General features: G+C 39.5%; 1 protein-coding gene across 1 annotated transcript in view; it reads left to right on the forward strand.

The window, feature by feature from the left end:
• Positions 1-798: 798 nt before the first annotated feature.
• Positions 799-17,828, forward strand: part of ENPP3 (ectonucleotide pyrophosphatase/phosphodiesterase 3) — a 100,956-nt gene continuing 83,926 nt past the window's right edge. The window contains exons 1-2 of the mRNA XM_055535648.1: positions 799-876; positions 6,919-6,994. Coding sequence (XP_055391623.1) covers positions 799-876; positions 6,919-6,994 — 154 coding nt within the window. The remainder of the gene's footprint in view (positions 877-6,918; positions 6,995-17,828) is intronic.

Here is a 17,828-nt window from a genome sequence, read left to right on the forward strand (position 1 = left end):
AGGAGACATAAGAGACAGGGGTTCTATACCTGGGTCAGGAAGATCCCCTGGAGAAAGGCATGGCAACCACTCTAGTATTCTTGCCTGGAGAATCATAGGGACAGAGGAGCCTGGAGGGTTATGGTCCCTAGGGTTGCACAGAATTGGACACAACTGAAGCGACTTAGCACGCACACATGTACAATTGGCAAGTTTGATTAGAATCCAGAGTGAATGTTTTCAGGAGAGAATTCAAAAGTGCATATAGGACTCAAAGCAAAGTGTTTGGACTAATCTTGGCTACACTAAAAAAAATCACTAGGAAGGATATTTAAATATACTGCTTCCTTTGTCAAAACTCCAGAAGATTTTAATTCAATCAATGTGGAGCCTAGGCTTCATAATTTAAAAATTAAAATTAAAGAGCTACTTTGGGCAATTCTAAGTTTACCCAGTACAGAGAACCATTTGCCAAAGATATTCAATTATGGTTCTGTGCATTTCTGAATTTCTAAAGACCTGGTGGTTCATTGTGGTCCATGAAAAGAAATGTACAAGACCCTGAATTAGATTTTTTCAAAGGACAAAAAGAACAGTTGTCTACAGTGTACAGGAAATGAACTTTCCTCTCATGACACTATTGTTATTACAGCTTTTTTTCCTGTCTTAACTATCCAATCATTAAAGAGCTATGCTCTTTCCAAACATTTAAAAGCCAGTCACAGTGATGTAATTCATGCAGTTTCTCTTTGCCAGACTAGAAAAAGGAAATCAGTCTACTGTCTTCTGGTAGAACAGGTTTATCTAGCTAACAGAACAATGCAATCTACACTGAATTTATCAACGGAAGAACCTGTTAAGAGAAAAACTGTTAAGAAGTACAAAATAATTTGTATTGTAAGTACATTTTAACATTTTCACCTTCGTAGTTTGTGGCAAAAGGTAGGGGTATGACTCTAGGATTGTATTAGTTTGTGTTGCTATTTAAATATGAAGTTTTAAGTAACTGTGTTCAGTTTTATCCCTGACGACAACTCTAAAGCAAAGTGAAGGACTTAAATCACATTTTGCAAATAAGAAATTTGCATAGCAACAAATTAATATTTGGTCAATCTAAAAAACTGGGATCTCTGGCAAAATACTTAGCAGCACTGATTTTACCATGATTATAATTATAATTATCTCCCAAGTCACCTTTGTGCATCAGTATGTTAAGACCAGAGGGTGAGGAATTAAAATCAGTGTCTCCTTTTTTCGATTCTTGATTTTGTGCCATTTAACTTCACTCCTAGGGATGGACTCTTTTGCCTGTTTTCTCTTCCTTGTTCTTTTGTTCCGTAAGATCTTCCCTGGCCTAAAACAAAAACATTCCTTGATTTTATTACATTTTCTTTTCCTTTTACCATCAAACTTCCGACTCTCTTTATTGCCTCAGTTTTCTCACCAGCCAACCGTTTTTTATTCTCTAGGTTTGGGTTTTTTTTTTTTTTTTACTGCACTGAAGTTGCTTCCTCAAAAGTCAATCCTTCTCCCCTGTCCTTCTCCCTGCTAAGTCTCCATAACAACAGTACACAGATACTGTGGAGTAATTTCTCACTTTGAATTCTCTCCCCTTGCTTTCATGATGACATTGAAATTCCTGTTTTTATCACATTTCTCCTTATCTGAATTATTTGTTTATTTATCTTTCTTCTCTTTGGGCATTTCACCAAACACCGTGTGAAGATCTTTTCTTTAAGGACTCTAACCTTATTCATGGGTTTAAGAGTGTATTCTCCACCAAGAATTCCGCATAAGCCGCTAGTTCTCACCTCTGACTGAGTTTCAGTCCTAAATTAGAAAGTGCCTGCTTGCCCTTCCTCCAGCATCTACCTTATAATCAAAATCATTTGCATGATTTTCTCACAACTATCCCGCTGCAGTTTTCTCCTAGATTCCCAACTTTACTTAATGCCATCACCATTCTCTCTTTCATGCAAACATTGTTTGGAGGTGTAAGTGAAACAATGTGTGTAAGTATTGAACTCAATAACTATAACTAAGGGAACTCTCAAGATATTCCATTTTTTTTTTCTGGGAATTTTGACATTTGTTATTCTGGGAACTTTTAGCTCTTATGCCATTTATCATACTTATCCTATCTTATAAATTCAGGGAATTATCAATTCCTTGAGAGCAAATCTTGTTCATCATATATTTCCCTACTTTGTATACTTTTAATGGTTTATCAGTACACATAAATAGAAGCTCAATATTTTAAAATCATAGTTCCAGCCCTACTATTTCTAGATTTTAGTAAAAGTTGTATTAAGAAATTTTAAATGTATCTGTGTTTCTGCTGCTGCTGCTGCTGTGTCACTTCAGTCGTGTTCGACTCTGTGCGACCTCATAGACGGAAGCCCACCAGGCTTCCCCGTCCCTGGGATTCTCCAGGCAAGAACACTGGAGTGGGTTGCCATTTCCTTCTCCAGTGCATAAAAGTGAAAAGTGAAAGTAAAGTTGCTCAGTCGTGTCTGACTCCTAGCGACCCCATGGACTGCAGCCTACCAGGCTCCTCTGTTCATGGGATTTTCCAGGCAAGAATACTGGAGTGGGGTGCCATTGCCTTTTCCGATCTGTATTTCTAGCATTCTTTATTCAGTCAAGCTAAAATCAAATGTTGGTTTCTCGGTAATTTTTGGAGTTCAGAGTACTCCCCTCTACAATTTGTAGATAGCATAAGATAGTTTAAGATATATTTGTACCTTAATATCAAGAAACTTATTCAGAGTTACATAGAGTCATGATTATACAAGATTGAAAATGAACCTTCTTACCCTTGAGGCTTCCCAGGTGGCTCAGTGGTAAAGAATTCACCTGCCAGTACAGGAGATACAGGAGACTTGGGTTCGATCCCTGGGTCGAGAAGATCCCCTAGAAGAGGAAATGGCAACCCATTCCAGTATTTTTGCCTGGAGAATCTCATTGACAAAGGAGCCTGGCAGGCTACAGTCCATGGGGTCACAAACAGTCAGACATGACTGATAGTCTTATAGTAACAACAAAAGACAGCTAGATGTTACTTATTTTTCTAGCAAGTTTGAATGGTAAAAGAACCAAAAATAAGGTGTAAACTGAAATGTAGCTGACTCTGACTAGCCAGGTTCATCATAGGAAAGTTTCCCAGTGCATTTTAGCTTTGTAACATTTTTAGGCTTAATCTAAATCTGTGGCTTTTGAGAATGAAAATAAGGGGAGAAGTGCTAATGGTGTTATTTAATAACTGTTCATGTTCACTTTTCTGCTTCATCTTCTCTACTGAATGAACACCTGTTGGAGGTCACTGACCTTGGGCTAACTTTGAAACTTCATATGAGAATTGTTTTCATAGTATTTAACACGTTTCACCATCCTTGAATTCACTTCCATTTTAAAAGTTAGATGTGTTCATTTTTAGTTGATTTCCAGAAGGCAAACAAACAAACAAATCTATACCTTATGTAGGGTCTTTATTATCGAAAGCAAATTTTGATACTGGCTTTTTTCTTTCATTAAAGCGATTTAAAAAAAATAACAAATTTCATTGGCATTATAAAATATTTTCCTAATTTTTTTTCCTAAAAAAACACACAACTTGAAAGTTGCAAGGTAAGTTTTATTTGGTACAAAATGAGGGCTGCAGCCCAGTAGAAAGAACCTCAGATAGCTCTGAGAGATAGCTCCAAAAGAGGCAGTGGGGGAAAGTCAATATAAATGATTTTGGTGAAGGGGGTTGTTGTTATTCAGTCGCTCTGTCAAGTCTAACTCTTTGCTACCCCATGTACTGCAGCACGCCAGGCTTTCCTGTTCTTCTTCATCTCTCTGGGTTTTCTCAAACTCATGTCTGAGTTTGACTTGGTGATACCATCCACCATCTCATCTTCTGTTGCCCCCTTCTCCTGTCCTCAATCTTTTCCAGCATCAGGGTCTTTTCCAATGAGTCTGCGCTTTGCATCAGATGGCCAAGGTATTGGAGCTTCAGCTTCAGCATCAGTCCTTCCAATGACTATTCAGGGCTGATTTCCTTAAGGATTGACTGGTTTGAGTTCTTTGCTGTCCAAGGGATTCTTCAAGAGTCTTCTCCAGCATCACTGTTTGAAAGCATCAGTTTTTGAGCACTCAGCCTTCTTTATGGTCCAACTCTCACATCCATACATGACTACTGGAAAAAGCATAGCTTTGACTTATGGACCTTTGTCAGCAAAGTGATGTCTCTGCTTTTTAATATGCTAGGTTTATCACAGCTTTTCTTCCAAGCAGTATGACTACTGGAAAAAGCATAGCTTTGACTGTGTGGACTTTTGTCAGCAATGTAATGTCTCTGCTTTTTAATATGCTGTCTAGGTTTGTCATAGCTTTTCTTCTAAGGAGCAAATGTCCTTTAATTTCATGGCTGCAGTCACCATCTGCAGTGATTTTGGAGCCCAAGAAAATAAAATCTCTCACAGTTTCCACTTTTCCCCCATCTATTTGCCATGAAGTGATGGGGCCAGATGTCATGATCCTAGTTTTTTGAATGTTGAGTTTAAGCCAGCTTTTTCACTCTCCTCTTTCACCTTCATGAATGGAAGGAGAAGTTCAGTGCTATTAAGCACTCATTTTACAAAAGATTTTCTATTAGTCATAAGGAACTCATCTCATCATGAAGAGATTTAGTGTTTTTCTAAATATGAAGAGATGCAGGGATTGGAATTGTGAAATCAGTTTCTGAAAATATCTAGCTATCTAAAGACCTGTTCCACCAGATTCCCTGGAGCACGGAGTGCCTCACTCCGCCCTGAACTCCCTCAGGGGGTGTTAAAGATCAACAGCTGCAGCAGCACAGGGTTCACCCTCCCACAGAGTCAGATGGCACATGCCCTTGTCGTTCAGTCACTGGCAATGCTCTTGGCAAGTGCCAGTTTGTGAAAGTGTAAGTGTTAGTTGCTCAGTCTTTGTGATTCCTGTGGACTGTAGTCCATCAGGCTCCTCTGTCCATGAAATTCTCCAGGCAAGAACGCTGGAGTGGGCTGCTATTTCCTTCTCCAGGGGCATCTTCCCCAAAAAGCAGATTCTTCATTGTCTGAGCCACCAGGGATGCCATTTTGTAGTTGACATAAGTAATCTGTGTACCTAATTAATTACTTAAGTAAACAGTGTGTTCAAGCTCTATCATCCAGGATACTTATCATTGGACTTGATGGGGAAAGAGGTCAATGAAAAGAATTCTCTTTAATTTATATCAGTTTAATTTCAGTCGTAATATGAAGTCCATTACACTGAAGAGCTTTGTCAGCATGGTGATATGGTGATAATGATTATATACACAGTCATTAGTCAATGATTTCCAGATTACCCTAAAACATTTGTTTGCTATGTAGATCAAAGCAGGTAACTTGGTAGTTAATTGTTTGGAGATTATATTTTTATATGTTAAATATCTTCAGGGGAGAGTGAAAAAGTTGGTTTAAAGCTCAACGTTCAGAAAACTAAGATCGTGGCATCCAGTCCCATCAGTTCAGTTCAGTTCAGTTCAGTCGCTCAGTCGTGTCCGACTCTTTGCGACCCCATAAATTGCAGCACACCAGGCCTCCCTGTCCATCACCAACTCCTGGAGTTCACTCAAATTCACGTCCATCAAGTGGGTGATGCCATCCAGCCATCTCATCCTCTGTTGTCCCTTTCTCCTCCTGCCCCCAATGCCTCACTTCATGGGAAACAGATGGGGAAATGGGAAACAGTGGCTGACTTTATTTTTCTGGGCTCCAAAATCACTGCATATGGTGACTGCGGCCATGAAATTAAAAGATGCTTACTCCTTGGAAGGAAAGTTATGACCAATCTAGACAGCATATTCAAAAGCAGAGACATTACTTTGTCAACAAAGGTCTGTCTAGTCAAGGCTATGGCTTTTCCAGTGGTCATGTATGGATGTGAGAGTTGGACTATAAAGAAAGTTGAGTGCCGAAGAATTGATGTTTTTGAACTGTGGTGTTGGAGAAGACTCCTGGGAGTCTCTTGGACTGCAAGGAGACCCAATCAGTCCATCCTAAAGGAGATCAGTCTTGGATGTTCTTTGGAAGGACTGATGTTGAAGCTGAAACTCCAATACTGTGGCCACCTGATGCGAAGAGCTGACTCATTGGAAAATACCCTGATCCTGGGAAAGATTGAGGGCAGGAGGAGAAGGGGATGACAGAGGATAAGATGGTTGGATGGCATCACTGACTCAATGGACATGGATTTGGGTGGACTCTGGGAGTTGGTGATGGACAGGGAGGCCTGGCATGCTGCAGTTCATGGGGTTGCAAAGAGTTGGACCCGACTGAGCGACTGAACTGAACTGAAATATCTTCACTATTTTCTCACAATCAGAAACCCTGTTTCCTGGAAATGAAGTAGTTCATGATTTCAGAGTTTTGGGATACTTTTAAATAAATAAGGCTTCCTTTGTGGCTCAGAAGGTAAAGAATCTACACACAATGCAGGAGACCAGGGTTTGATCCCTCAGTTGGGAAAATCCTCTGGAGAAGGGAATGGCAACCTACTCCAGTATTCTTGCTTGTAGAATTCCTTGGAAAGAGGAGCCTGGCAGGCTACAGTCCATGGGACTGCAAAGAGTTGGACAGGACTGAGTGACTAAAATAAATGAATCATTTAAATAAATGATCTCCAAACATGTATCTAGCTAAGAAAGGAAAATGTGTAAAGATAATTGGCCCCCTTGGTTTTGTTTTGACTTTAACTCAGTTTGGGGTTAAACCAACTGGGACTAACGTATTTTAATTTAAAATCTGTAATCAATGGTATTTTAAAATTCTGGTATCATGAAAAGCTAGCACACTGTGCTCCTATAACAATCACTGGGGGAGACGGGGTATCTGGTTTTTTGTATATTTTAATGAAATTGTAAAGGTCACATTTTTTAAAATTTTATAACAGGTTCTTCTCATTTTGTTGGTGGCTGTGTCACTTGCATTAGGCCTGGTGGCTGGACTCAGACAACCAGAAGAGCAAGGTACACTCCTCAGCATTTCCTCAGAATATTTTTTTCCTTCTTCTTTCTCCTCACCTTCACTGTTAGAACTTGGACTTGCCTCCTCTCTCCTGCATATAGCTCTCCCCCTGCTAGGCTCCTCTCTCTCCCACACCCCATTTTTCTGTGGTTAGCACTATCCATTGCCACTTCTGGACTTTTCCCTTTGACCTCTTCTCCCTTCTTCTTTGAGGTTCATATCATTCCAGTTTTTCCCCACTTACTTTTCATCACCTTTCTAGAGGACTTTGGTAACTGGATCAAAGTTTCCTTCTCCCCCTACTCCTACTCTATCAGTAATACCAGATGATAAACTCGGCCTTGAAAGTCTTAGTTGCTTCACTCCCAGGACCTCTAGCCACCACAATTGTACTTGACATCACGTTAATATTACCCTATCTTTGAAATCTCGTTACGTTCCTGAAATAGAGTGCACAGTAAGAGATTCACAATTATCATTATTATTATTGTTGTTGTTGTCATAAGAAGCAAAGAAAAAATAGGAGATTCGTGGCTCAAAATATCAAAACACCTCACATGTCTTTTGCCATATCCTATTAGTATGTAAAAGTAAATAAACCATTTATAAGTGACTCTATAAATGCACTTTATGTGCATTTACTATAGTCTTGCTATGTATTGTTTAGACACTTTTATTCAGGGAAAGTATTGAAAGGTTGTTGCTGACACACGAAAAGACGTCGGGATTCTTGGCCTCTGGAAGAGAATTCAATCCTGGGCCAGAGATGAGGCTTGATTGCTCAGAGCTTTGTTCAATAAAGTTTTATTAAAGTATAAAAACTGGATGCTTGGGGCCGGTGCACTGGGACGACCCAGAAGGATGGTATGGGGAGGGAAGAGGGAGGAGGGTTCAGGATGGGAACACATGTATACATGTGGCGGATTAAATTTTTATTTCTTAAAAAAAAAAAGTATAAAGGAGATAGAGAAAGCTTCTGACATAGGCATCAGAAGAGGGCAGAAAGAGTACCCCCTTGCTAGTGGTAGCAATGGAATTATATTATAACTAATCTCTATATTATAACTAATCTCTAATTAGTTATTACAGTGAATCAAAAGAATCTCTGGAGGTTGTTAAGACCTCACTAGACCTACTCCCATAATTTACATTTTAAGATAATAAAATTAGTCAGAAGGTTTTTTCCAGAGACTGTCCTCAAGCAGGATACATTATTGTTATATAATCCTGAGGAATGTAGAGGGGAAAGAAGTTTGTCCTTTCTTCCTCCTTGAGCACTCCAGACCCCTCTATCCTTGGGGACCCCTAGACTTTTTATCAACCTGCCTAGGAAATGACTATCTCAGTATGAGGTCAAATGTTAGATAATTTATTCTCCCTTTTTAATTTGGTTGATCAGCTTCTAATTTGATTCCAATGGAGAAAGTCTTATTGCTTCTTGATTGGGAGACCCTTGGTGATGTTAACTGGCAATTTTCCAATATGTTTTCAGTTAATTTACAGACACGCAGTTCCCCTAGTGTCACATGGGAATACAGTGGAACTGAGAGATGGGCATTGACTGGAAAATGCCTATCTTTTCTGGTCATTTTGTTGCTGTGTTTCTGAGCTGCAGTACCGGTCCTAGATCTAGCAAATGTTGGCAGGCCATTTTGGTGCTTCTGATGTTAGTGCATACAAGTGGGTGTCAATTCCTGGTTATTTACTCCCACAAATCACATAACTTAATTGCAAAAGTCAATAGTAATCTCTGAACAAAATCTCCAATTAATCCAGCTCTTTCCATCCCTTCTTTACAGCTATTGACAGGCTCCCCAGAGTCATTGTTCCTCATTCTCTTCCTTTCATCTCGGTCCCTCAGGGCTTACATGTCATCCTTCCCCTCACTCTCTTGCCCAGGGGATTGGCGTTTAACACTGATCCCTCTTTTCCAGCATCCTTAACATAGTCACCCCCTCATTCTTACACCACAACTCTTGTTTCATAATCCCCAACTCTAGGTCATTTTCACCGTCCTCGGCTCTAATTGACCTACTTTTCGTAGGCAGTATTTTTTCCAAGTGCGAGTTTTTAAACTAGTTTTTCTAGTTTGAATGACAATTTTATCTTTTGTGCACATCCTTTTTTTACTTGTTTTCAACAAATAAGCACTGACTCTGTACTCAGTGCTATTATAATTACTGGGAATATAGTGATACAAGAAACAGACTAAAATCCTTCAAAGAATTTACATTCTAGCATGGAATACAGACAGGAAAAAAATATGCAATATATATTATATATACTATGATAGAGAAAGTGCTAAGGAATAAATAAAACTGAAAAGGGGAACATGAAATATAGAGTCAGGGCAGGTAAGAAGTATATAATAACTTTTGAGTAAAGAGCTAAAAGAAGTGGAGAAGAAACAAGGATATTTTGACAAAGAACGTTTTAGGCAAGAGAAAATAGCAAGTGCTATTCTTGCCTGGCATGTTCTATTTAAAGAATAACAAGAGATCAGTGAGCTAGAACTAAGAGGACCAGAGGGAGGGTAGTCATAAAATGAGATCAACCAAAGAAGAGTCAGATCATAGATGGGTTGGTAAGTCAAAATATGGGCTTCAGCTTTCATTGAGTGTGATGGGGATTGATTGGTGGTTTTGAGTAAAGGAATGACATGCTGTTGTTTGCTTTTCTTTTCTTTTTTTTTAGTTTTAAAAGACTTGTATTTTTTAAATTATTATTATTTATTTATTTATTTTCATTTCACATATGATGTTATGCATGTGTCAATGCCATTCTCCCAAATCATCCCACCCTCGCCCTCTCCCACAGAGTCCAAAAGACTGTTCTATACATCTATATCTCTTTTGCTGTCTCGCATACAGGGTTATTGTTACCATCTTTCTAAATTCCATATATATGTGTTAGTATACTGTATTGGTGTTTTTCTTTCTGGCTTACTTCACTCTGTATAATAGGGTCCAGTTTCATCCACTTCATTAGAACTGATTCAAATGTATTTTTAATGGCTGAGTAATAATTGTGTATATGTACCTCAGCTTTCTTATCCATTCGTCTGCTGATGGACATCTAGGTTGCCTCCATGTCCTGGCTATTATAAACAGTGCTGCGATGAACATTGGGGTACACGTGTCTCTTTCAATTCTGGTTTCCTTGGTGTATATGCCCAGCAGTGGGATTTCTGGGTCGTATGGCAGTTCTATTTCCAGTTTTTTAAGGAAACTCCACACTGTTCTCCATAGTGGCTGTGCTAGTTTGCATTCCCACCAACAGTGTAGGAGGGTTCCCTTTTCTCCACACCCTCTCCAGCATTTATTGCTTGTAGACTTTTGGATCGCAGCCATTCTGGCTGGTGTGAAATGGTACCTCATTGTGATTTTGATTTGCATTTCTCTGATAATGAGTGATGTTGAGCATCTTTTCATGTGTTTTTTTAGCCATCTGTATGTCTTCTTTGGAGAAATGTCTATTTAGTTCTTTGGCCCATTTTTTGATTGGGTGGTTTATTTTTCTGGAATTGAGCTGCAGGAGTTGCTTGTATATTTTTGAGATTAGTTGTTTGACAGTTGCTTCATTTGCTATTTTTTCCTCCCATTCGGAAGGCTGTCTTTTCACCTTGGTTATAGTTTCCTTTGTTGTGCAGAAGCTTTTAATTTTAATTAGGTCCCATTTGTTTATTTTTGCTTTTATTTTCAATATTCTGGGAGGTGGGTCATAGAGGATCCTGCTGTGATGTATGTTGGAGAGTGTTTTGCCTATGTTCTCCTCTAGGAGTTCTATAGTTTCTGGTCTTATGTTTAGATCTATAATCCATTTTGAGTTTATTTTTGTGTATGATGTTAGAAAGTGCTCTAGTTTCATTCTTTTACAAGTGGTTGACCATTTTCCCAGCACCACTTGTTAAAGAGATTGTCTTTTCTCTATTGTATATTCTTGCTTCCTTTGTCAAAGATAAGGTGTCCATAGGTGTGTGGGTTTATCTCTGGGCTTTCTATTTTGTTCCATTAATCTATATTTCTGTCTTTGTGCCAGTACTATACTGTCTTGATGACTGTGGCTTTTTAGTAGAGCCTGAAATCAGGCAGGTTGATTCCTCCAGTTCCATTCTTCTTTCTCAAGATTGCTTTGGCTATTCAAAGTTTTTTGTATTTCCATACAAATTGTGAAATTATTTGTTCTAGCTCTGTGAAAAATACCATTGGTAGCTTGATAGGGATTGCATTGAATCTATAGATTGCTTTGGGTAGTATACTCATTTTCACTATACTGATTCTTCCAATCCATGAACATGGTATATTTCCCCATCTATTAGTGTCCTCTTTGATTTCTTTCACCAGTGTTTTATAGTTTTCTATATATAGGTCTTTAGTTTCTTTAGGTAGATATATTCCTAAGTATTTTATTCTTTTCATTGCAATGGTAAATGAAAATTTCCCCTTAATTTCTCTTTCTATTTTCTCATTATTAGTGTATAGGAATGCAAGGGATTTCTGTGTGTTGATTTTATATACTGCAACTTTACTATAATCATTGATTAGCTCTAGTAATTTTCTGGTGGAGTCTTTAGGGTTTTCTATGTAGAGGATCATGTCATCTGCAAATAGTGAGAGTTTTATTTCTTCTTTTCCAATTTGGATTCCTTTTATTTCTTTTTCTTCTCCTATTACTGTGGCCAAAACTTCCAAACCTATGTTGAATAGTATTGGTGAAAGTGGGCACCCTTGTCTTGTTCCTGACTTTAGAGGAAATGCTTTCAATTTTTCACCATTGAGGACAATATGTGCTGTGGGTTTGTCACATAAAGCTTTTATTGTGTTGAGGTATATTCCTTCTATTCCTGCTTTCTGGAGAGTTTTATCATAAATGGATGTTGAATTTTTTCAAAGGCTTTCTCTGCATCTATTGAGATAATCATATGGCTTTTATTTTTCAATTTGTTAATGTGGTGTATTACATTTATTTGTGAATATTGAAGAATCCTTGCATCCCTGGGATAAAGCCCACTTGGTCATGATGTATGATCTTTTTAATGTGTTGTTGGATTCTGATTGCTAGAATTTTGTTAAGGATTTTTGCATCTATGTTCATCAGTGATATTGGTCTGTAGTTTTCTTTTTTTGTGGGATCTTTGTCAGGTTTTGGTATTAGGGTGATGGTGGCCTCATAGAATGAGTTTGGAAGTTTACCTTCCTCTGCAATTTTCTGGAAGAGTTTGAGTAGGATAGGTGTTAGCTCTTCTCTAAATTTTTGGTAGAATTCAGCTGTGAAGCTGTCTGGACCTGGGCTTTTGTTTGCTGGAAGATTTCTGATTACAGTTTCAATTTCTGTGCTTGTGATAGGTCTGTTAAGATTTTCTATTTCTTCCTGGTTCAGTTTTGGAAAGTTGTACTTTTCTAAGAATTTGTCCATTTCTTCCAAGTTGTCCATTTTATTGACATATAATTGCTGATAGTAGTCTATTATGATCCTTTGTATTTCTGTGTTGTCTGTTGTGATCTCTCCATTTTCATTTCTAATTTTATTGATTTGATTTTTCTCCTTTTGTTTCTTGATGAGTCTGGTTAGTGGTTTGTCAACTTTATTTATCCTCTTAAAGAACCAGCTTTTGGTTTTGTTGATTTTTGCTATAGTTTTTTTGTTTCTTTTGCATTTATTTCTGCCCTAATTTTTAAGATTTCTTTCCTTCTACTAACCCTAGGGTCTTCATTTCTTCCTTTTCTAGTTGCTTTAGGTGTAGAGTTAGGTTATTTATTTGACTTTTTTTCTTGTTTCTTGAGGTGTGCCTGTATTGCTATGAACCTTCCCCTTAGCACTGCTTTTACAGTGTCCCACAGGTTTTGGGTTGTTGTCTTTTCATTTTCATTCATTTCTATGCAAATTTTGATTTCTTTTTTGATTTCTTCTGTGATTTGTTGGTTATTCAGCAGCCTGTTGTTCAGCCTCCATATGTTGGGATTTTTAATAGTTTTTCTCCTGTAATTGAGATCTAATCTTACTGCATTGTGGTCAGAAAAGATGCTTGGAATGATTTCAATTTTTTTGAATTTACCAAGGCTAGATTTATGGCCTAGGATGTGATCTATCCTGGAGAAGGTTCTGTGTGTGCTTGAGAAAAAGGTGAAATTCATTGTTTTGGGGTGAAATGTCCTACAGATATCAATTAGGTCTAACTGGTCTATTGTATCATTTAAAGTTTGTGTTTCCTTGTTAATTTTCTGTTTAGTTGATCTATCCATAGGTGTGACTGGGGCATTAAAGTCTCCCACTATTATTGTGTTATTGTTAATTTCCCCTTTCATACTTGTTAGCATTTGTCTTACATATTGCGGTGCTCCTATGCTGGGTGCATATATATTTGTAATAGTTATATCTTCTTCTTGGATTGATCCTTTGATCATTATGTAGTGTCCTTCTTTGTATCTTTTCACAGCCTTTGTTTTAGTCTATTTTATCTGATATGAGTATTGCTACTCCTGCTTTCTTTTGGTCTCTATTTGCGTGGAATATCTTTTTCCAGCCCTTGACTTTCAGTCTGTATGTGTCACTTGTTTTGAGGTAGGTCTCTTGTAGACAACATATATAGGGGTCTTATTTTTGTATCCTTTCAGTCAGTCTTTGTCTTTTGGTTGGGGCATTCAACCCATTTACGTTTAAGGTAATTACTGATAAGTATGATCCCGCTGCCATTTTCTTTGTTGTTTTGGGTTCGAATTTATACACCGTTTTTGTGTTTCCTGTCTAGAGAAGATCCTTTAGCATTTGTTGGAGAGCTAGTTTGGTGGTGCTGAATTCTCTCAGCTTTTGTTTGTCTGTAAAGCTTTTGATTTCTCCTTCATATTTGAATGAGATCCTTGCTGGGTACAGTAATCTGGGCTGTAGGTTATTTTCTTTCATCACTTTAAGTATGTCCTGCCATTCCCTCCTGGCCTGAAGAGTTTCTATTAAAAGATCAGCTGTTATCCTTATGGGAATCCCCTTGTGTGTTATTTGTTGTTTTTCCCTTGCCACTTTTAATATTTGTTCTTTGTTAATTGATTAATATGTGTCTTGGGGTGTTTCACCTTGGGTTTATCCTGTTTGGGACTCTCTGGGTTTCTTGGACTTGGGTGATTATTTCCTTCCCCATTTTAGGGAAGTTTTCAACTATTATCTCCTCAAATATTTTCTCATGGCATTTCTTTTTGTCTTCTTCTTCTGAGACTCATATGATTCAAATGTTGGGGCGTTTCACATTGTCCCAGAGGTCTCTGAGATTGTCCTTATTTCTTTTAATTTGTTTTTGTTTTTTCCTCTCTGATTCATTTATTTCTACCATTCTATCTTCTACCTCACTAATCCTATCTTCTGCCTCCGTTATTCTACTGTTGGTTCCCTCCAGTGTTTTTGATATCATTTATTGCATTATTCATTATATATTGACTCTTTTTTATTCTTCTAGGTCCTTGTTAAACCTTTCTTGCATTTTCTCAATCCTTGTTTCCAGGCTGTTTATCTGTGATTCCATTTTGTTATTAAGATTTTGGATCATTTTCGCTATCATTATTTGGAATTCTTTATCAGGTAGATTCCCTATCTCTTCCTCTTTTGTTTGGTTTGGTGGGCATTTATCCTGTTTCTTTACCTGCCGTGTATTCCTCTGTCTCTTCATCTTATTTATATTGCTGTGTTTGGGGTGGCCTTTCTGTATTATGGCAGTTTGTGGAGTTCTCTTTATTGTGGAGTTTCCTCATTGTGGGTGGGGTTGTACAGGTGGCTTGTCAAGTTTTCCTGCTTAGGGAAGCTTGTGTCAGCGTTCTGGTGGGTGGAGTTGGGTTTCTTCTCTCTGGAGTGCAATGAAGTGTCCAGTAGTGAGTTATGAGATGTCAGTGGGTTTGGAGTGACTTTGGGCAGCCTGTATATTGAAGCTCAGGGCTATGTTCCTGTGTTGCTGGAGAATTTGTGTGGTATGTCTTGCTCTGGAACTTGTTGGCCCTTGGGTGGTGCTTGGTTTCAGTGTAGGTATGGAGGCATTTGATGAGCTCCTGTCTATTAATGTTCCCTGGAGTTAGGAGTTCTCTGATGTTCTCAGGATTTGGACTTAAGCCTCCTGCTTCTGGTTTTCAGTCTTATTTTTACAGTAGTCTCAAGACTTCTCCATCTATACAGCACCAATGATAAAACATCAAGGTTAATGGTGATTGCACCCATGAAATTAAAAGACGCTTACTCCTTGGAAGGAAAGTTATGACCAACCTAGATAGCATATTCAAAAGCAGAGACATTACTTTGCCAACAAAGGTCTGTCTAGTCAAGGCTATGGTTTTTCCAGTAGTCATGTATGGATTTGAGAGTTGGACTGTGAAGAAAGCTGAGCACCAAAGAATTAATGCTTTTGAACTGTGGTGTTGGAGAAGACTCTTGAGAGTCCCTTGGACTGCAAGGAGATCCAATCAGTCCATTCGAAAGGAGATCAGTCCTGGGTGTTCTTTGGAAGGAGTGACGCTAAAGCTGAAACTCCAATACTTTGGCCACCTTATGTGAAGACTTGACTCATTGGAGAAGACTCTGATGCTGGGAGGGATTGGGGGCAGGAGGAGAAGGGGACGACAGAGGATGAGATGGCTGGATGACATCACCAACTTGATGGACGTGAGTTTGAGTGAACTCTGGGAGTTGTTGATGGACAGGGAGGCCTGGCGTGCTGCGATTCATGGGGTTGCAAAGAGTCAGATACGACTGAGTGACTGAATTGAGCTGAATGATGAAAAGTTTCTCCACAGTGAGGGACACCAGGAGAGGTACACAAAGTTACGTGGAGAAGAGAAGAGGGAGGAGGGAGATAGAGGTGACCAGGATGAGATGAGGTGGAATCAAAAGAGGAGTGAGCAAGCTAGTCAGCAATCACTTCCCTATGTGCTCTCCACAGTCTGGATCCCTCAGAGGTGTTCAGGGAGTTACACAGAGAAGAGAAGAGGAAGGAAGGAGACCGAGATGGCCAGGAGGATAAAAGAGGGGAGGCAAAAGGAGACAGATCCAGTCAGTAATCAGTTCCCTAAGTGTTCTCCACAGTCCGGAAGACACAAAGAGATTCACAGAGTTGGGTAGAGAAGAGAAGGGGGAGGGAGGAGATAGAGGCACCTGGTGGAGAAAAAGAAGAGTCCAAAGCGGGAGAGAGAAGTCAAGCCAGTAATCTCGCTCCCAAGTAAAAATGGGTACTGACAATTGGGTTCTTAAAGGTACAAAATTGATAACAAATACCAAAAAGCAAAGATTAAAAATCTAGAGTAGAGGTTGGATTTTCAAAAATACAATATTAAAGGGAAAAAAAAGAAAACAAAGTCACAAGAATTATAAAATATATATATATATGAAGTTTGCTTTAAAAAATAGGGTCTCTCTCTCTCTCTCTCTTTTTTTTTTTTTTTGCAAAGTAATGCTAAGTCGCTTCAGTCGTGTCCGACTCTGTGCAACCCCATAGACAGCAGCCCACCAGGCTCTGCCATCCCTGGGATTCTCCAGGCAAGAACACTGGAGTGGGTTGCCATTTCCTTCTCCAATGCATGAAAGTGAAAAGTGAAAGTGAAGTCGCTCAGTCGTGTCCGACTCTTAGCGACCCCATGGACTGCAGCCCACCAGGCTCCTCTGCCCATGAGATTTTCCAGGCAAGAGTACTGGAGTGGGTTGTTGCAAAGTAATAGTAAGTTATAAAAATGAAAATTAAAGGAGTAATAGAGGACTTAAAATTTAAAAAAATTAAAGAAAAAATTAAAGAATGATAGTAAAAATAGCAAAAATATATCTAGGGCTTTCTCTTGTGTTGTTGTGGGCAGTGTGGGGTCAGTTCATTTTCAGATAGTTCCTTGGTCCGGCTTATATTTCTCAAGATCTATAGGCCCCTTCCTATGTAGTCGGTACTAACTACAGGGTTTTCATCTACTGCACCTGTCACTTCCAAGGAGGTTCCCTCTGATTTAGCTTCTTCTGTTTGCTGGTCTCTTCAGTGTCTAATTTCTGCCCTGACACAAGGGAGTGGTGGTGGATACTTTTTTAGGCTCACTTGTTCAGTCGTGCTGTGGGGAGGGAGGGATGCTGCAAATGAATAACACTGGTGTGTGCTCGCAGTGTCTCAGCCACACTGGATTTGCCCCCGCTCACCGCATGTGTGCTTTCCCTATCTACACTGCTTAGGCTTTAGGTTGCTTGGCCTGGAACCGTCCGAGGCCGGCCCTGGGTTGTATGCACTTCCCAGGTCTAAGCCACTCAGGTTCAGGTACTTGGGTAGTCCCCAGAGGCGCAGACTTGATTGGGTCTGCATTTTGTGCCCTTCCCAGGTCCAAGCAGCTCAGGTGACCAGGTGTTTGGTGAGTGCGGTTGCTGCAACTTATCGCCTCTCCCAGCCCTGCTGCTTGGTTTTCTGGGTGTACAACTGGCGCACATTCTCAGCGGATGTTGACCATCAAGAATCCCAGGAAGTCTTGGTTAGCAACGAAGCCTGCTTGCAGTTTGGTAGATAATGCCTCTCTGGGGCTGCGATTGCCCCCTTCTGGCTCTGGCTGCCCTCGCCTGCCTGTCACCAGGCAGGGGGATGGGCCGAGCTAGCTCTGCTCAGTCCTTTGTTCTGTGAGTGGGCCTGACGGTGTCTTAGGTTAGGGCTTTTCACGTAGCTCTGCTGCTGCTTCCAAGTTGCTTCAGTCGTGTCTGACTCTGTGCGACCCCATAGACGGCAGCCCACTGGGCTCCCCCGTCCCTAGGATTCTCCAGGCAAGAACACTGGAGTGGGTTGCCATTTCCTTCTCTAATGCATGAAAGTGAAAAGTGAAAGTGAAGTCACTCAGTCGTGTCCGACTCAGC

The sequence above is a fragment of the Bubalus kerabau genome, chromosome 9 (genome assembly GCF_029407905.1).
Source record: "Bubalus kerabau isolate K-KA32 ecotype Philippines breed swamp buffalo chromosome 9, PCC_UOA_SB_1v2, whole genome shotgun sequence".
Taxonomy (NCBI): Eukaryota; Metazoa; Chordata; class Mammalia; order Artiodactyla; family Bovidae; genus Bubalus; species Bubalus kerabau.